Source organism: Cryptomeria japonica, chromosome 2 (assembly GCF_030272615.1).
Source record: "Cryptomeria japonica chromosome 2, Sugi_1.0, whole genome shotgun sequence".
NCBI lineage: Eukaryota > Viridiplantae > Streptophyta > Pinopsida > Cupressales > Cupressaceae > Cryptomeria > Cryptomeria japonica.
In genome coordinates, this window is record NC_081406.1 from 142,117,575 (window position 1) to 142,139,397 (window position 21,823).

Genomic DNA, 21,823 nt, shown 5'->3' on the forward strand with positions numbered 1-21,823 from the left:
AATATTTGATATTATGTATGATATCATAATAAAAAATTACATAAAGAAATTTTTACTTTTTTTAAATCTTTGTAATGTCTTTTTTTCCTTTTTTGTATTTTTAGCTTTTTTATTATGATTTTATTTGTATTTTTTAATGTAAAAGTTAAAATGTAAATTGTATCAATTTTAATATAGTTTAATTTATTTGAACTTTTTACTTGAATTATATAGTATTAATTTTTTAAATTTAATTTATTTAAGAATATAATTGTATTTATGTTCAATTTATATAATATTTTTTTTGTTAATATTGAATTTATTTTTCAATTAATGTTATTATTGTTTTTAATATCAATATTTAATATTCTTGTATAATATTATAAAATAAAATAACATCCTCCCCCATGTTTTACACAAACATCTGCATTTGTACAAATCAATTTTGCCTATTTTTGGCACTAGGCAGGGACTCATGCTGCCTCACAGCTCTTGTTTTATTTTATTTAATGACTTAATAAGAAATTAATTTAATCAATTTCTCCTTATTTCTCCACTTAGCCTTCGGAGAATGTAAAGGCTAAGAACTCCACTGAGATGCTAAAAAGGTGGGGACATTACAGATGACATACTTAGTAGCCTTTAATCTCAAATTGCGTTTCTCCTTAGGTGATAAATGCTCAGGGCATTCTCCATAAGTTAGGTAAAATGCAACATCTGCAAACCAAGAATCTTGAAGACCCACAAACAGAACCAGAGGTAATTCTTCTTGCACTTCATCTTTACTTTCTACAATCCATTTACATAAGCCCTGTCCCCTTACCAACTTAGTTGGTTTAATATCTAGATTGAACTCTTGTATTTTTGATATCCATGTAGCTCTGCTATTCATTCCAATATCTTGTTGTGTCAAAATACTTTTAACAGCCGAGTGCGGCACATACACTGTTGCATGAGAATGAAGAATATAATACCTGAAGTGTTTAACAGCTTTTGCCACTGCAAATGCTTGCTTCTCCATCAGTGAATATTTCGGTTCATGCTTCTTGAACAGTTCACTCATAAAGGCAATTGGAACTTCCTCATCTTCCTCATTTTTTTGCAATAAAATTCCTGACATAGTATGCTCAGAAGCATAGCAGTAGATGATGAAATCCTTCTTAAAATCTGGATTGATGAGCGCAGGAGCTTGTGCTATACTACCTCAAATGCTTTCTTCCCTTCCTCATTGCATCTGAACACTTGTTTTTCACTCATCATATTAACTATGTATCAGGTAATTTCTGCAAAATCAGGAACAAACCTTCTCAAAAAATTCACTTGACCAAAGAAGGACCTAACTCCATTTCTATTTGATGGTAAACTTATCTGCTGGATTGCCTTCACCCTCTCTGGATCTACCTTGACACCTCCTTTGGAAACGATATGACCAAGCAGTTTACCTTCAGTAACACCGAACACTGACTTCTTTGGATTTAAAGATACTCCATGTTCTCTGCACCTCTCCAAAACTTTCCTTAAATCTCTCAAATGATGCTTTCTCCTTTTCGAGAAAACAGTTAAATCATCTAGGTACACAACAATTATTTTATCTTTCAAGTGACCAAAAGACAAGTCCATAGCCCTCTGGAAGGTTGCTCCAGCATTTATCAAACCAAACGACATCCGGTTAAATGCACAGGTACCCCAAGGAGTAATGAAAGTTGTTTTATGCTGATCTTTTTTTGAGACACTGATCTGATTGTAACCTGGAAACCCGTCTAACATTGACATCACAGAACCCGAGACTATTTGCAAAAATGATCAATAGCAGGCAGCGAATAATTATTCCTTCAAACTAGCTTGGTTCAAATTTTTAAAATCCACAAAAATCCTTATTTCTCCATTCTTTTTACGAACTGGAACTATATTAGCTATCCAGGTGGAATGATGAATAGGATATATAATTTTTGCCTTTAACATTTTATCCACCTCCTTGAAGATGGCCTCTACAACCTTGGGATTAAAGTTTCTCAACTTCTTCCTAAATGGACTTGTTCCTAGTTTCATAGGAATATGGTGTTGAAACTGCCCATCTCTGAAATTTTTCAGGTCATCATAGCTCCAGGCAAACACATCCCTGTATTCTATTAGCAAATTAATGAATCTTCTTTTTTCCTCAGGGGTACAACACTTTCCCAAATTGAGGAACTTAGGATCTTCTTCATTGCCAATATTTATCCTCTCATAGTCACCAGAATCATGAATTGCTGGCAATGGTTCATCCTTCCTCTTGATGAAAGCATCCTGCTGGTCAAAAAGGTGCTCTAAAGACACTAACCCTCCAGGAATTTTGTTTCCTTTTAACTGAAAAATTTCATCTCGTGGTTTCTCTCCTAGATCTAGAGAGAATTCCTTACATTCTGTTTCAGAACCTTCAAAGAATGTTGTTATGAACATTTCTACGCAATGTAGAAAGTTTTTGATGTGCTTATCATTTTCAAAGACCTGCCAAAATTTTGAGTTATCAAGGACACGTGGTCTATATACTAACTCCACCCGATAACTATCAACTGTGAATTCAAGATGGGGAATCAAGAGAGAAGCCGACACGGCTAGAGAATCAGCTTTAGAACATGTGGGATGGCTTTGATAGAAAAAGCATCAAAACCTTCAATTTCATCCCATACCCTGTTCTAGTAGTGCTTTAATCTTTCATTCTTTACAGTGAATAACCCTCTTGTTTTACAATCAACTCAATATCTCCTTTTACCCGCAACAGTTTCACTCCCAATTTCTTTGCTTCAACTATTCCCAACAATACGGCCTCATACTCAGCAGTATTGTTTGTATTTTTAAACTCCAACTTGAAAGAGAAAGGAATATGTTTGCTAGAAGGAGGAATAAGAACTACTCCGGCTCCAAAACCTGATGCTGAACAACTTCCATCGAACTCCATTATCAGTGCCTTAGGCTGAGACAAATTTCCTACAACTTCATTATCAGATAAGATCATCTATTTCCCAAATTCGCATTCATGGTACAATATTTGTGCCTTTGGATCGTCATAAGTAAAAATAGTGAACTTAGATTTGGGCTCTGGTTGTAAAATGACCTGTTGTTTCCCTATGGGAATGATGGCCTGAGACCAGTCCATCTTAATCTCGCCTCCTAGGTCTCTACAAAATGTACGGCTCAGTAACATGCCATAACTTGCAGGAATATCAGCTATCAAAATAGTTAACCTAACTCTTTTATTAGGATGAGCGGCAAGGGCCACTTGAGCATCTTTAATCTGTCCTAATAAGGGTATTTGTTTGGAGTCCATGGAATAACATTTACCAAAGGTTTTTGTTAAGGATAATCCCAAGGCCTTGGATACAACAGATGGCATGATGTCATCTGAGGCACTAGAGTCTATAATACAATTATTCAGCTTCTGACCATTAATGAACAGGGATATATAAAAAGGCCCAGGTTTTGATTCAAGGACAAACAACATGTCATCAACTTGATGGGCAACTATTTCAAGGGAAGCTTCATGAGTAGCAAGACAAGTTGACACATCTCCTTGGGAGGACAATGTAGTGTTGGCTGATTGCTATATCATATCAGATTGTGCATATGCATTATTTCCTTTCACAAACTTAACCAACCTATCAAGTTCTTTAGGGTTTAATTTAAGATATTCAGCTGGCGTAATTTGAATCCGAGAGGATTTACAAAATTCAACAATATCAAACGAACCCTCAGTCTCTACAGATTTCAATAACTGAGGTTCTTGAGGTCTGAAATCATTATTACGAAACCGGGAAATGATCTCCTTACCTTTGGGGTTCACAACAGAAGATGAAGGAGTACCTTGAGGTTTGACATTCTGTTGATTTCTGGTCAGCACAGCACATGAAGGATCCTCCAAGGTAACCAAAATATCACCTCCTCTTTTTGAATCAGACTCATACTCTAGGAAGTGGATTTTAGAGTCGCCAGGCTGCCTAGGAGATTCTTCTTCACTTGACTCCAGTAGTGTCTCCTTTAAACCAACAAGTTGAACATAACGTACCATTTTCGGGCAAGAATTTCCATCATGATCATCAGTAAGATGAAAGATACACATGTTGGCTTTAGATGGGGGTGCCTCAATTGCTAGTCTTTGTTGCGTAGGGGGCAATTGTAACACTCTACTCCCGACTCCTGTTGACTGATTAGGGACCTTCCTTGAAATATCCTGGTAAGGTTGTGTTGAGGTGTATTTTGTACACCATCATACACAGAATAAAATACCTAAGGGTATCTTATCCTCTCTTGAATAAAGCCTCTAACTGCTGAAGATTCGCATGAAGGATCAGTTAGGATGACTCCAAGGTTCCTTTTGGTAGGGTCTCTACATGTGGATAATCTCTTCGTGGTATGATGTGATTTGCTGGAATCACAAGGGGACTTACATTTGGTGATTGAATTTCCGATCTACTTTGCTGGACACAGGCTCTTACTAACTTAGATTTGGAAAAAAGAATGAAAAAAGGATAAGGGCGAAGAGAGGATCTAATCCTAATACTAAGAATGTAGGAGCAATGACTTGATTTTTGATGAAACTCTAACTAGATCTTGTTTTGACATCAATGGAACATCTACACAAGACTAGTGCAATCTTCTAGGGAAGCTTTATGATGTTCAAATCATCACCGCAGGCATAGATACCATCCAAGTTGATGCATATCAATGAAGAGGCGACAATTTGAAATTGAGCTTAAGCTGAACGATTCCAGTCGACTACACAAGGCAAGTTTGCAATCAACAAATTGCTAGTAGTATGGATGTACGAATTCCACCATCAATCAATCACATTTCTTCCATTCATCTAATCATCTACCATCTAAGATTGAAGACTCAACAAGAAACCATGCAAATTGCAAGAAAACGACATATTTCACCATTACTTCAATGAAAATGGAGTTTGTTTACAATCAATGGCAACAATTTCTTGCCTTGTCCTCCTATTCTACTCTCTATCTACTAACTACTTTCAACTATTTCTAACTATCTCTCTCTAATTCTCTCTAAAATTAACCCTTACAAAATGAAATGCCTGGGCTTATATAGTGCCCACAATACAATTTGATGGCTTAGATCAATTCAAGATCAATGGCCAAGATTTTACAATGAAAACCCTAATTAGGGTTTGTTACAACCATTACATAACATTTAATGCTTGACCAATGATAAAATTGTATTGCTTGGACACATGTCCCTTTTAGAAAAATCGACCAATGGATAGCCGGGGTAGGTACATCGAAGTTTGTGCCACCTTCCATGAGTTAAGTACATTGAATCTAGACATGCTGAGGTGGACTTCACTGACTGGAGGAGTGATGACTGGGATGCCACCTCATCTGACACTTGAAGCTTGCTAGATATTCAATTTGATGTCGTTGAGAGGCTATCTTTAATTAACTCTTGTTCTAACTCCTTTTGTCCTTGATGTGCAGGATGATGTACCTCGCCTTGGAACGCTGGATTTGAAGAGGTCGCCCTTGTCTTGGCTTGATCGTCCTGGCGAAGACCGTCCTTGATCCGGCTTGATTTTCCTTGAAGAGACCTCCATTTGATGCCTACACAACATTTCAAAATTAGTAACATGATTTTGCAATATAAATTAGAGAGCAAATTTTTAGGAAACTTAATGATAAGTCCTTTATTAATCATTTCCTAAAAATGACTCTTGAGCTAGGAATTCAAAATTTCAAAATTTCAAAATCTAAGCTATGACGATTAACAATCAAAATCAAAACAATAAATCCATATCGCCATACCTCACTAGAGAGCTAACTCTAGAATGCAAAATGAGGAATTTGCCTAGGCAAAAATCAAAATTCGATAGTCTTGATGTGATCTTCAAAAGAACGTTCCTCTTATCAACTTCGCCACCCTTCAAGTCTTGGACGTGATCTCCTCTTCAAGTTAGCAATTTCGCCATCTTTGATATGTTCTTGACGTGATCTCCAATGCCTTGGACAAGTTCGCACTTCTTTGGATAGTACTAACGCCTTCCTTTGGATATAAATTCGCACCTCCTTGAACACAACTTCGCACTTCTCCCTTTGTCTTCCTTAAATCGCACTTGAGATGATAAAAAATGATAATGTGAAAATAAAAATCTTTCACCTCCCTTATATAAGCGCCTCTCATCATCCACCCTAAGGCCGACTTTTGTGAAATAAAGCAATTTTAAACAATTTTAATTAAATAATAAAGGCCGACCTCCCTATCTAAGCGCTCCTCTTGATTTTTATTAATTAATAAATAATTAATTAAATGCCTTTATCATTTAAATTGACAAATTCGATTTTTACAAGGCAAAATAATTAATTAACATTAAGCGCAATATTTAAATGCTATTTTTAATAAAATATCGATTTTGTTAGCATTTAAATAAATTTAAAAAATGTGTTTTAAGCGCCAAAATGAAAAAGTGAGAAGATACGTACCTCATCACCCTGGTCCCTGACTGAGGGACAGGAGCGATCCATCAATCTAGTCATGATTCTTGCAATTTTTACGTCCAAGGTCTTCATCCTTACGTCCAAATCGCCATTTTAGCTGGGTCCTTTGAGTTAGATTGATTTGCATGTGTGAATGAGTGCTTTTGGATGTAATATCGCCCTGGTCCCTTCCTGAGGGACAGGAGCGATCCTAGTGTCCTGGCTCAAATTTGCAAACTTTTGATCTTTGTTCTTCATTCATTGTCTTCCAAAGGACGTCCTTGACCATGCCTATCTTTGCCTTGTCTTGGTTTTGACGGAACATGAGTGTTTTAGTAAAAATCGCTTTGGTCCTTGTCCAAAGGACAGGAGCGATATAGGCTCTTTGTGCAAATTGGTAGCATTTTAACGTTCAACACTTTGGTATATCACCTTCAAAAGACGCCTTAGACCTTTTACCATCTTGCAAAACCTTGGCTTGACGTAAATTTTGAGAGACTTGGCCAATATAATCAATATCGCTCTGGTCCCTTCCTGAGGGACAGGAGCGAATTAGGATATTTTAGAGCAAATCCCTCAATGTGGCGATCCTTGTAACTTTGTGCTTGATGGAGATGCTTCGAAACGTCCTTGGTACCTTGTTCTTCGCCTTGGAGTGTCCTGATCTTGGAGGGACGGCAATATAATCATCATATCGCCCTGGTCCCTTGGAGAGGGACAGGAGCGATTTTGCTCTTGTGGGCCTCATTTCACTTCATCACCTTCGAAAATTATATTCAACGGATTCGCAATGCGTCCTTCCATTCATCCATGCCTTGGAATCGGTCGTAACTTGGCGAGAAAATCATCTATAACAAAAATCGCTCTGGTCCCTTCCTGAGGGACAGGAGCGAACTTAAGCATTTTGGTCCTTTGTTGACGTTTGATAATCTTCAATTTGTCTTCAACGGGTTCGATTGACCTCCTTTCTTGCCTTCGAACATAAAATTTGCTTGGTCTTTGTTCAGGACGTACCTTATGAAGAACTTCGCTCTGGTCCTTCAGTGAGGGACAGGAGCGAATTTGTCCCTCTAGGCAAAACTTCATCATTTCATTGTTTTTGATCAAGTCTGGATGCTCTATCATGCTCATTTCGTCCTTCACCATGCCTTTGATGTCTCGATTCGTCCAAACAAGGTCAGGAATGGCTCAACTAAGCATTTTCGCTCTGGACCCTTGGTGAGGGACACGAGCGATTCGCCTTGGTCCCTTGGAGAGGGACAGGAGCGCATTTCGCTCTAGACCCTTGGAGAAGGACACGAGCGAAATTTGACTTTTCGCACTCTCGATTAGGACAATTTTAAGTTATATTCCACATATACTTTCAGGATGTTTGAGAGTGGTTTCAGACCTCCAAGAGTTATATTGCAAAATCTAGTTTTTGGAGGTTTTTTTAGTTTCCAGACTTAGTCAAATTTCAGGGTCAGGACATTCCAGACTTAGCCAAATTTCAGGATCAGGACCTCACTCAAGCCGGACTTGCTATCCATGTGATCTCCCCGACAGCGCTTCAAGTTATATTCATTTGATAAAATGCACCTCTTTGGACCTTTTCACATCGTCAAGACGTTAAAATCTTGCAAGGACAAAGCAAAATTGGATTTGTAGCTCCGGTCCTTCACTGAGGGACAGGAGCGATTTTTCTCCTGGAGGCATTTCTGTGCTCATGAAAATCTTCAATTTATATTCAATGGAAAGATCTCGCCTTTCTCCATCACTTCCAATTCGTAATTCATCTTGACCCTGCAGGAATAGTAAAATATTTGAAAACGAGCTCCCGTCCTTCACTGAGGGACAGGAGCGATTTTGCTCCTACAGGCCAAAATAACATGATTTTACACATTTTAACACTTCACAAGGCGAAAACAAATCATTTCCAATGCCCAGGATCAAAAATAAAAAAAGTCAAAATTTGGTCAAAAATATTCAATCGGACAAAAAATTCACATTTCATCTTCAACACTTAGACAAATTTAAGCTCTGCATCAACATTCCAATTGAAAATTAGACCATTCTGGCGAATTCATTGCATTCAAAATTTGCATTCTAGAAAAGGAAACTCAAAAAGCTCCCAAAACCGACTGGATTCTGGTCCGAAAAGACGGTAATTAAAACCCTAAGGCTTGACCCTAAATCCAGACAACTAACAAACTAACAAAACCCTAGAAAAAGCAAAGCGAAAACGAGCAAAACGAGCAAAAAAAACATGGGTCCCCATTTGCAATGGGGCGATGTGTGAAAACGTCACAACAGGTTGCGGATAAGAAGTATTAGTTTTGGGTAATTGCCTCTTCAAGGTTATCATGTCATTCATTAATCGCTGAATCACAGGATCAGATGAAGTTGATGCCTGTGATGTGGAAGTTTGAACTTCCTTCTTCCACTTTCTTGCAGTGATCAAATCATCTTCTAATTCTACTGCTAATGTTTTCACATTAGCTAGGGTTGCTACTCGTTGCCTACGGATCAAGAAACCGATCTCAGAGGGCATAGAATTGATGAAAAAGCATTTCAAATTATCATCAGAAGGCCTTTGGTTTGCTGGAATCTTATGAACAATTTTATCAAACTTAGCCACAAAATCTCTCATAGACTTAGGAATCTCTTTCTTTAACTGGGCTAATTAGGCTAGAAGAGAATGTTCATCTTCGGCTAATTTGAACCTAGCCTTAAACCTAGTTTTAAGATCTTGCCAATTTGTAATTGCACCATTAGGTAAATAATTAAACCAATTTGTTGCCACCTCAGTCAATGTTTGTACAAATAATCTTAGAGCCACATCTTCATGTTGAACAACTAGAACACCACAAGCAACATTAAATGCATTCAAATGCTCGCCTATTGAGACCTTTCCATCACCATTGAATTTAGGCAACTAATCTCATGCTCCTTTGGGCAAAGGATTAAGATTTGCACCAAGTGCAAGTGGTCCTAAAGCAGGACCCCAGGGATTGTTAACAGCCATACAGCCACAGGTAAAATGATATTCAAAGGTGTAGGGTTGATAACACTAGGCAAAGCAACACCATGTAATATTAGGACTTGACAAGTAAGAGATACAAGGGATATAGAAGAGGGAGTTCGAGGTCTACTCTTGGCTCTTCTTCTAGGTGTAAAGGAGGTTACGAAGTTGGAATCTTGGAGTTCCTGAAAAACAGAATCAATCACCCCTTCACGCCTCTGAGATCTCGTATATCTTCTTGACTCTAGCCTGTTTATAATGCAGTACTCACTTCAAACCAAAGTTCCCAGGCTCGTGACTCAGCTCGTACTCGGCTTGTGACTCGGCTCGGGCTCGGCAATGACTCGGCAACGACTCAGCAAAATAAGAAAACCCTTGAAATTTAGAGATTTTTAACGATTTAAAACTTGTTTCATACACCCATTATTGAATTAAGCTTAAAGACACTATAACATCATCAAATAGAAGCTAATTTGATTACATACATAAACATACATCCATCACATGCGTAGAAATGTAAATTGTAGCTGAAGGAATTAGAAAACATAGATATATAGAGTTATAAATGTTGTCCAATGTATATAAAATCCATGACTTCAAATGTTCCCAAACATATATGTAACTGTAAAGTGTAAACAAAAACAAGTCTATGGCTCAGGCTCAGGCTCAGCCTTGTCTATCTGCCTCCTAGAAAGGCATCTAAGGTAGGTCCTGGATGCTTGAGTAGCCATAGTCTCTGCCTGTGATGTGCCAGTCTAAGTAGCCATAGGTGTTGTGCCTGATTGTGCTCTATCCTCCTCCTCTGCCATAGCCACAACCTCAACCTCTCTGTCTCCTGGTCAACCCACTCAAGGTCCTCATCAGTGAAGACTGGATCGGTGGACTCAGTGAGCCAATTGGACTAGGGGTCGACTTCCCCTAGAGTGATCGGAGAGGAGTCAGCATCCAAAATCTGTCTGGTCCTGAGACGGAGGTTGTAATGAACAAAGACTAGATCATTCAATCTCTCCACAGACAATCTATTTCGCCTCTTCGAGTGGATGTGCTTGAACATGCTCCAGTTGCGCTCACATCCAGAAGCGCTGCATGGCTGGCTCAATATGCGGATGGCAATTTTTTGAAGGTTTGGGGTTGAAGGCCCAAACATTTGCCACCATCTATCTAAGATAAGGAAAAGAAAAAAACATTAGTCTCATTTCCAACTTTAAAGGTAGATTATAAAATGAAAAATTAAAATGTATGTCATACAAAAACAATTCAAAATTCAGTACTCCAAAAACAAGTTTTAAACAAAGAGGAAGTCTGTATAGAGTGAATATCATTTATATTATTATAAACCTGAAGTTGATCAGCCACATTCACCACAAAGGCATTGGGTATTGGTTCTACTGCAACCCATTTCCCATCTTTTAGCACCTGCAGTCCACTCACCTCTCCTTGCATCAAAACAGTAATGCCATGTCAATCTGAATGAGGTGTTGCAGACCGGCCGGGTCATGACCCTAGGACTCGGCGAGTCAGGGAGTGACTCGCTGACTCGGCGAGTCAGGCGAGTCATGCCCCCTGACCCGTTCGAGCCTGGGTTAGGGTCACCGTGACCCAACAAGGGTCACCCATCCCACTGACTCGCGTGACTCGCCCTGAGTCACAGAACTCTACTCCAATTAGACAACCTTACTAATCTTATGATTCAGCCTCCAGTGTTACTATCCGACTCCCCAGCAGAGTCGCCAAAAATCTGTTGGTTAACAGATTTAGCCTTTCATAATTTTATGATAAATGACTCATGTATGCCCTTGTTTTTGTGAAAGACAAATAGAACCAACAGTTGGGTAATTCAATAAATTGTTTACCCTCTGCATAAGGGTGCAGCTTCCCGTATAATGTTCAATGAATTTTTAAACACACAAATATTAACTTCACTTTTAACCAAAAAGCGAAAAGAAAAGGCTTTTCACATTCATTAGTCAACACCACATGAATGCCAGGAAGATAAACACTCTATATGTAAACCCACAGATTTACCATCAAGAATAACTTTACTTCAGAAACTATAATTAAAGAAACGATAAAATCATAGACTCTGATTGAGTCTGTCTCGTGTCTCCCAGGACAAGGGGAATCAGATCCACACAATATTAACAACAAAATTACTTATTACATTCATTTTCAAACGTATGAAATTGGATAATCAAAAAAGCAACACATTCAACACAAACAAATTTATCCCAACAGAGATTTTCTTTTCTGCATTTAAATACACAGATTTGAAAGTTGCTGAAAATGTCTAATTTTATTTACTGATAAAATTCCTTCATTGACAATCCTCAAGTATCTAAAACAAAGTCTGTCAATCTTTTCAAAATTTCTCGAACCTTTTTCAAGTCTTTTTCTAGAAATATATAGCTAAACTTTCTACCCTAACCACTCGGTAACCACAGAGTTACACCGCTCTACCTGACGGTAACTTTAAATAGTTTATTTTGAAACTAACTTACAAAACCATTTTTTGACTAAAAACAACAGAAAGGAAAGAAAACACGGGAACAATTATCCAATTCGTTGCAACGAGCGACCAGTTTGATCCTTCTTCCACTCCGTGAATGCCTTCGTGAATTGCTAGATGACAGGTTCATTTGGAATGCCTACGTGTAAAATCCATTGTTGCCAAACCTCTTTATCACAGCGCACCTGTTTAACTTTATACACATGGTTGTTCAAATGATCTATGCATAAAAAACAGTAAAGATTCCATTTTAGCAATGGTGGAAAAATCTTTCTTCGTGACCACCGTTGCATTCCTGACCATATCAATTTGTACTTCATAATATTTGCTTATGGCTTCAGCGGTGTCAACGGTTTGTCCATCCTCCTTTATATATTTCACTCCAATGCATTTCAGATCATTAAGCATATTTTGTATCAATTCAGACAATTCTCCCCCAAGTTTAACAAATTCCTCATAGCCCTATTTTATTACCGTATTTCTCCATTCAATGTTCTTGCAAATTTACAGAACATTGTCATTGAATCCCTGTATAGGCTTTCCTGCAAGGAACTTCATTACGCCATGCTTTTGAACTTCTTCCATGTGAGCTATTGTTCAGGCCCATTTGGCTTCTTTGTTCTTCTAGGCTGTATTTTCCTTTCCTAATTCTTGGATAACTTTAGCAGTGTCATCATACACCGTTAACTTTTAAACTAGAACAAAGCCACGATACAACATGCTCTGCTTGAACTTGAACCTTGAAGTTTTGAAAAGGTTCAATGGAGAGGTTCAGTTCAAGACAAAATCTAATAAGACTAAAACCGAGAATTACAAAAACCCAGACTAAATAAACACTCCTTATTTTAAATAACATGAGAACAAAAATATGCCTCAGATAAATGAGGGTAACACTTTGGAGGAAAAAAGAAAGGAAACATTTGTGAAGAGACAAAAATGATACATTGACAAAATGTATTATTTATAAAGTCTATATAAGATTAGCTGCAAAATTAATCCATAATTTGTTCCAACCAGCTTTATAACTTTCCAATACAATAATAAATACAAGAATAGACTCACTGAAGTATCTGCTTTTTCAAAGTCAGTGCACTCAATCTTTCAACATTGGTATCAATGCAAATAAGCCCTAGTAAGTGTATGCAAATTCAAAGTGTGGAAGCCCTAGGAGAGGGTAAGCTAAACCAATCCAATGGAGTAGAAGGGAGATTGGAGATAGAAAGGAGAAAAGTGATCCAAATCTGCTGTGCAGAGTGCAGACAATGGAGATATCTGAACCAAATCTGCTGTGCACACAAACAAGAAATCTGAACAGAATCTGTTTTTCTAGTGAAAGAAATTTGTTTGTAAATCAATGTCAAAAGGAAACTGAATATCTCTGTCAATGGCCAACAAACAGCTATAAATACTGTCTGCAATGTTGAGTTGTGTAGCTTGCTGCCAACATGCATGATATTTTAATATTATTCTAATCCTTTCACTGTATTCTCTCTCCTTGCCCACATTTGAATCTTGGTGATCAAAAGGTGTTACGGTTTCAAGCATTATTTATTGTGAAATTGCAAAAATCTAAAAAGAATAGTTTGGCCCATTACATTCAAATTTGTTGCAAAAACATAGAAACAAATGTAAATAATTGATTCTACCTCTAGACAATCTCACAGTGCACTAGCTACATTATATAAGGGGAAAATAAAGAGATATTTGACTTCTACTTGATAGTCCAAAAACAAAGTCAAGTATTATTGTCATAATTTTGGGAATATCAAAAAGAAATGTTGTAAACAAAATTACAAACTAGCTATCCCATAAAAATCCACAAGCTCAAACTAATGTGGAAGTTGATGCAGAGTAAATTTGAAAGCAGGAAACGTATGCTTTTATGAAGAAATATAACTATCACCTTTACGATTTAGAACAACAATGAAAACAAGAAAATCGATTGGCTCTATTAGTTGTCCCTGATGGTATTTTGTATGCCAATTTAAGACTTTTTCTCTTGCTCCCACACCATTTAGTGCAGCAAATGTACAATGTAATTTTATTTTACTTTGATAGAAAGAGAGCACACCCCTAGTTTGCACTTTGTCCTAGATGATACTGCTACATAATATACAAAAAATGCCAAAATAAAAAGTCACACCCACATAATTTATATGGAATATTGGTGTACAACAATGAAACGTTGTGTAATTGAATCCATTTTTGTTAAAAATAATGTAGTCTTTTGTGTGTGTGTGTAGGTATTTATTTGTTTGAGTTTCTGTCTACATGTATGTGCATCTATCTATGTGTGTGTTTATGTCTATTTTTTCATGTGTGAATGTGAGTGAATGAGAGAGAAAGAGAGAGAAAGAGAGATGCAGACCTTTTCCAATACGACGTATGGTTGCCTCATGAGCTATTAAAATAGCACTTGGATTGCACTTTTGTATTGTTGAAAGACCTGAATGAATGTCATTATAAATAACTCCCTCCATTAGTCTAAACAAAAAGTAAAATATTCCTATGTTCCATTCAAATTTATGCATTAACTTTAATACAAAGAGAATATCTATGATATTTCATGAAGAGTGTATTATATTAAAACCATAAATTGCCATTTCAGGATTTGTTTGAAGCGTAACCCATTTATTTCACCAAAAGGAAAATATTTCTCATAAAAAAATAACTAAATTGTTAAAAAGTTAGAAGTATGAAAATAATAATACCATGAACTATTTATAATTTGAATTGTTATTGGATAAATTAATTTTGTTACTTCAAATAATAAAATAGTACAAATGTAAAGCAAGTCACTACCAAAGAAAGCTTTAAAAAACAAACATTTCCACTTGTGTGTCAAGAGAAGAGAAGCAATCTATTTATGAAAACACTTGAATACACCTTTGAAATGTTATGTGCTAATTCTTTTAAATCTTATAACCCCCAAATTAAGTGTAAGGAGGGATGCTAGTACACGATATTTATGCTTAATTATTTGAAGGTTTCCATTGTAATATCCCTTGCTGATATAATACTGAAAGGTAGGGAATATTGTCAAACACTTAGCAGATTTCCTGCTGTTCTTGTTTTCAGACTGAGATTTCTGTGTGTTATTGATTCTGAAGTTTGTCTTCAAACTTATGCGAGTTTCAATAATGATCAAAGCAATAACTGATTGCAAATATAACCAGAAGATATGCGAACAACTAAAAATGCAAAACTTACTTCAAATCTGACTTCTAATGGACATTGACATTGTCTCATACATGCTTCGGAATTAAACATTGACTGTCGAGACTGTTGTTATGAATTGCTGATTACATTACAGTCATTACATGAACATAGGAAACTCTCTTTCTCAATAACCAATTAACCTTCTAGTGGCTGTCCCTAATTCTGAAGACAAGTACTCAGAAAATGACCAAATGATAAGCCAGAAATATGTCAAAAACCTGATTTAATGATGCCAATCCGAAGAAGAGTGCCAGGCAATGAAGTCTGATTATTTTGGTGATTTTTTGGAAGCCTCCAAGCATGAAATCGCCCCTCCTAGAGCAGGCCGCCCAACCCTTGAAGTTGCAGATTAAGATATAAAATAATGCCAGCTTCTTTGCATCCGAATTAGTGATCAAAATGATTGTCTTGTCAAGGCGATCTGATTGAGCTTCTACCCACAAAGTTCTCTCCCTCCAATTGTTAGCAATGAGCAAATATGTGAGAATCAATGGGTCTGGTTGGACCCCTATGGAAGACCTGAAAGTATATCAAAACTTCCTCAAATGCACTCCAAACACCTCCCAAATATTCCCTCATAGATCGCCTATCACCCTAGATGAAAAATAGATGCACTTGGGAGATTCGGAGTCCTTATTCTGAAGTATAACCTTATCACCATGAAAATGCAAAGTAGCACAATTAGAAAGACTGAAATGTCTTTCTCTCTGAGCTGCAAATTTGAATTCGAAAGAAGACTTCACAAATTAGGTGATGATGTAGATTCCATCACGAATCCACTCACTAGAAGAAGAACTAGGGTTTCATCCAGCCCTTCAATCAATCTATTGAAGGTTTGCATCCTCAAAGATTCAACTAATGCAAAGCATTAGACAGATCCTCAAAATTCATAATCCAAATCTGCTTTGAAGCCTCATGTTGATCTCCTTAAATACTTTTTGAACCCAACATCCAGAAGCTTCTAGAAGTGACTTTATGAAATAATATTTAAATTGTCACTTCATTAAATTAATTAAATATAAAGTCATCTTTAATTTTTAATTAATTTGATAACTTTATAAATAATTAACTTAATATTATTAATTAAAATAATTAATCAAGTTATCCATAAAATATATCAATTATTAGGACAACTTAATTAATTAAATTGATTAATTAATTTCTCTCCAAAAATGGGGGCATTACAATCCGTCCCTCCTAAAATTGCTTGTCTCCAAGCAATCTCTGCTACAAGAAAAACTCTACTCCACCTAGATCCCAAAGGAAAATATGTGTAATGTCCTTGTTGTCACCAAAGAGCTCCTGTAACACCAACTGAATCTTCTGAAACAATCCAATCACCTCATCATGTGCAATAGGAGTGTAAGCCTCAACCCTGACAATACCTGGATCCCAAACCAATCCATCAATCCTACCATATGAGATGAAAAGAAAATATCTCCTCAAGTCACCATGAATCACCCATCCGTGAAAGTTGACCAACAAGGAAATGTGGAAATGAACTCCCACATACCAATGAAACAACACAAATGGCCACCCAACATTGCTATGATAAATTAGATCAACAACATGAATAATGTCATAGATGTCAACATACCATTGTAAACCAAAGAAATCCATCTCATACTCATTGCCCATCGAATAGATATGTCCCCACACACTTTCATGCCACTGAATAGCTAATGTAGACCATGCCAAATCTAAAAGTGCATTGGAAAACAAAACAGGACAGCCACTAACCCATGCAGAATCAAGGAAAATTGAATCACCAATCAAGAAATGGATAGCTGCCATATCATAATAAATAGGTGTCCCCCCCCAAATTGGTAATGTAGGTGTCTTTCTTAACACCCCAAAGTAATTCATGTGTGGTTGATCTCATAAGGTCACTATGCTCATCCGTGATTGCATATTCTTCAACCTCTTGATCATCATGAAAACCCAATAAAGCAATATGTGACTCCTCGAGAGTTGATTTCTAATCATACTCACCTTGCCCATGTTCCATCTCTATGTCTTCTTTTATTGGAAGAAAGAATGATCGAAGATATGCTTCTCTTTGTTGTATTGCTTGATCTATATGATTGTAGCGCTCCTTGACCTTTCGTAAGTGTTGCCTTGTTTGGGTAGCTAGCAACTTAGCTTGCCTAGCTTTCCTTAACCACACATCACACATGCTTTGAGTCCTTTTTACGTCCTCTATGCTATGATGCACAAAATCATACCTCTTACTACTTACATCAGCAACCCATCTCATAACTACCTTACCAAACTTGAATGCCAACATTTCTCATTTCATGAGTAGAGGATGCAAACTCATGAAAATGAGGAGGTAAACAGCAGCTGTCCAAAATCAGAATTTTACCCTTCTCTTTGCTTTCTTTGGAAGAATCATCATTAATTGGCGTCATAGAAGTGACTACTATTACATCTTTATTTTCAAACAATTCCCCATCAGATGAAGATACATGAACTTCATTGGAGACATCCTGGATTTCTATCATGCCACCTCTTTGAGCTAAACCAACCTCTTCACAACCTTTATCTAGGTAAATTTCTAGATCACCAACGAAGAATCTCGAGCCATTTGAAACAATTTGTTCTTCATTCTCTTTCTTGCTTGTTCCATTTTCTTTAACCATCCGTTCATCTATACATTTGTGATTGATCTCCCATGGACCTTTACAAGTGAAGCATAGAACTTGTCTTCTCATTTCATTCTTGCTTATACTATGCTCCTGTATGGATGTTTTCCCATGATCACTTGTAGGCTAAGAAATTTCCTTTCTTTTTGATTTCCCAAACATTCCTAGAAATCCTTGTTTTGTTTTCGGATCATTCCACAAATCATACAAGTTCCACATCAAATCAATAGTGGATTTATCGAAAGCCATCTTTCCTTTGTTCTGATTGTCAAAGATTTCCCCAACAAGATGGCAGGATGATGGCTCTGATACCACTGTAATATCCCCTGCTGATATAGTACTGAAAGATAGGGAATATTATCAAACACTTAACAGATTTCCTGTTGTTCTTGTTTTTAGACTGAGATTTCTGCGTGTTGTTGATTCTGAAGTTTGTCTTCAGACTTATGCGAGTTTCAATAATGATCAAAGCAATAACTGATTGCAAATATAACCAAAAGATATGCAAACAACTAAAAATGCAAAATATACATCAAATCTGACTTCTAATGGACATTGACATTTTGTCATACATGCTTCGGAATTAAACATTGACTGTCGAGACTGTTGTTATGAATTTCCGATTACATTACAGTCATTACATGAACATAGAAAACTCTCTTTCTCAATAACCAATTAACCTTCTAATGGCTGTCCATAATTCTGAAGACAGGTACTCAGAAAATGACCAAATGATAAGCCAGAAATATGTCAAAAACCTGATTTAATGAGATCGATCCGAAGAAGAATGTCAGGCGATGAAGTCTGATTATTTTGGTGGATTTTTGGAAGCCTCCAAGCATGAAATCGCCCCTCCTAGAGCAGTCCGCCCAACCCTTGAAGTTGCAGATTAAGATATAAAATAATGCCAACTTCTTTGCATCCGAATTAGTGATCAAAATGATTGTCTTGCCAAGGCGATCTGATTGAGCTTCTACCCACAAATTTCTCTCCCTCCAATTGTTAGCGATGAGCAAATATGTGAGAATCAATGGGTCTGGTCGGACCCCTATGGCAGACCTGAAAGTGTATCAAAACTTCCTCAAATGCACTCCAAACACCTCCCAAATATCCCCTCATAGATCGCCTATCACCCTAAATGAAAAATAGATGCACTTGGGAGATCCGGAGTCCTTATTCTAAAGTATAACCTTATCACCATGAAAATGCAAAGTAGCACAATTAGAAAGACTGAAATGTCTTTCTCTCTCAGCTGCAAATTTGTCTTCGAAAGAACACTTCACAAATTAGGTGCTGATGTAGATTCCGTCACGAATCCACTCCCAAGAAGAAGAACTAGGGTTTCATCCAGCCCTTCAATCAATCTGCTAAAGGTTTGCGTCCTCAGAGATTCAACTAATGCAAAGCATTAGACAGTTCCTCAAAATTCATGTAATGTCCCCTTTTTAGCGCAACATGATATGGGGTGTTGTTAGCCTATTCTGACACGGTTCCGAAGGCTAACAAGGACATTGGTGGGATCCTAAGGTGTTTTGGCCTAGGTGTTTTCAGTTTCAGGCCAATCGGTGCTGCTCTGACAAGGTTTCTAGACACTTACTATTTATAGTAAGTTAGTCTCCAAGCAGTGACTTGAAATTTTTAGTGCTTCCCTGGTTGGCATAATTATTAGTAAAAAATATTTGAAGGCGACAATGATTTAAAGGGATTATCAACAATGTTTTAATATTTAACGATAAAGTGTAAAGTTAAATTAAATATTTAACTTTATCGTTATATTATAAGGTTGGGAATATAAAGTAATGTTTAAAATATTAAAAGATCCCTTTAATGTGTACATTGTGGGAAATAATATTTTATTCTAAAATGTATTATCCCACATTTAGGAAATGAAGTGTTTGCATCCAGGAAGAAGATATAAATTGAGGTTGCGAGCTCTCTTTTGGGGTATGCTTGGATGAGATTAATGTTATGCTGTTGGATTTCGTAGAGATCTGATTATTGGGCTTGGAGGACGGAATCCCTCTTTGCTAGCATTCTCTTCGCTGTTGAAAGACACAGTCAAGAGGATTAATGGTGTTTTCATTCAGGAAACACATTGGGCTTCATCTGGTGCTTTCGCATGAATTTTTTACAAAGGTTTGAAACTGCAGATTCGAAGATAGTGATTTTGCTACAATACCGCGTGAATAGTGTTTTTGCTGCAGTACTGTGTGAATAGTGTTTTGCTACAGTACCAAGTGAATAGTGTTTTTGCTACAGTATCACGTGAATAGTGTTTTACTACAGTACCGCATGAATAGTGTTTTTGCTACAGTGTCGCATGAATAGTGTTTTTGCTACAGTGCCCCGTGAATAGTAAAAATGCTATAGTGCCATGAATAGTGCTGCTATGGTGCATGAACAATGTTGGTATGAAGTTTACTTGTTTTTCCTGCTGATTAGAAGTTTGGAAGGCTACCATTACATCTACAGACCACTACAACATTCAATTACAGGTTTTTTTAATCATATTTTCATAACTAAGCATTGTAATTGTTGAATACAAACCTGAATAATTGTCATGTGCACATTTATATTGCAAATCAGTATTTAACAACAAATAAGAAGTTTCGGGTTTTGCATATATTGTTGTATGTTTGTCAAGTGTTTGATAAAATGCCATGTTGATTATTAAGCAATTTAATTGATATCATATAGTAGTTTGCAAGTCTCTTTCAAAATGAAAATAGGGGTGGTCATTGCAGTGGTATCAGAGGTATAAGTCCTGCCATCCTGTGGAGGTCTTACAAAGACTTTGGAATAGCCGAATAGAGGGAAAAGTGTTTGACGAAATATCAAAACATTAAAATTAGAAATTAATGAATTAAAAAAACATGCTAAGCATGTATGTTTAAGCATGCAACAGGGGCCTTATAACTTCTGCCATACCAAAGCAAGACAAAACAGAAATTTGAACTCACAGAGCGAGCAATCTAGTTCATCCGTGCAGGTGGACATAGAATCCAGTCATACAGACATAAAGGAGATATTCTTTGATCAGGACAGCAGTATGGGTGACCGAGATGATAGGAATACCGATCCAGATCAGGGGGAGGTAATGTTTAGACAGTTACTGGGTACGTTAGAGCAAGGGCAGCTTATGCAGCAGGAGCAGAATAGGCGAATGGACATGATGTTGCAGCTTATGGCTAGACAGATGGGCGTCAATATTAATCCAGGTGATGCCAACAATGGAAACAATAACAATGGGGGAAGCGATAACAATAGGGGCAATGATAAAAATGGAGGCCGAGGCAACAACAATGGCCCTGAGAATAACATTAATGGTAATAATGGACATGGCAACAATGGGAATGAGGCGGATAACTTTAGACACGTTGCACGCCCAGCTCGAACAGCGAGCTCGAGACCTCTTCTACCCACCTTCCCAACTAGGGATCTGGTTCAACCAGTGAACAAACCGCAGATTACTGAGTTACAGGGTCAATTCAGGAGGGACTGGGAGGCTAGTGGACCCGAGTTTCAGGCAGATATTTCTCTCAGAGATTATATGGACTTGAGGATGAGACATATGCCTAGAGCAAGAGGGAGGAATCAGAATTTTGAGCTGAGAAAGAAAGTTGGAAAACTTTCCTTGCCTTATTATGATGCTTCAGGGAAGATGACCGCACGAGCTTGGGTGCAGAAGGTAGATACATACTTGCAGCTAAATCCTATGCCTGAGGAGGAGGCTATCAAGTATGCGGCTATGCATTTGGACGGCGTTGCGCATGAATGGTGGCATCATGGCATGGTGACTCTGGGGCATAATTAGATTACATCCTATGAGGAATTCACAGAAAGATTGATTGAGAGATTTGACACTAGGGATCCCGAGTTACATTTCAAGGAGCTAGCACAATTAAAACAGTCAAGTTTTGTGGATGCTTACATCGCCGAGTTTCAGCGTTTGTCTATACTTGTTACTGATATCTCTCCTAGGAGATTGGTGGTGTTATTTTGTGATGGGCTT

At 37.2% G+C, this 21,823-nt stretch overlaps 1 protein-coding gene across 2 annotated transcripts in view; it reads right to left on the reverse strand.

Annotated features, from left to right (window-relative positions):
- Positions 1-21,823, reverse strand: part of LOC131053990 (uncharacterized) — a 344,360-nt gene that overhangs the window by 182,337 nt on the left and 140,200 nt on the right. For both annotated transcript variants that reach the window (XM_057988551.2, XM_057988552.2), the window contains one exon: positions 14,316-14,393. In XM_057988551.2, coding sequence (XP_057844534.2) covers positions 14,316-14,393 — 78 coding nt within the window. The remainder of the gene's footprint in view (positions 1-14,315; positions 14,394-21,823) is intronic.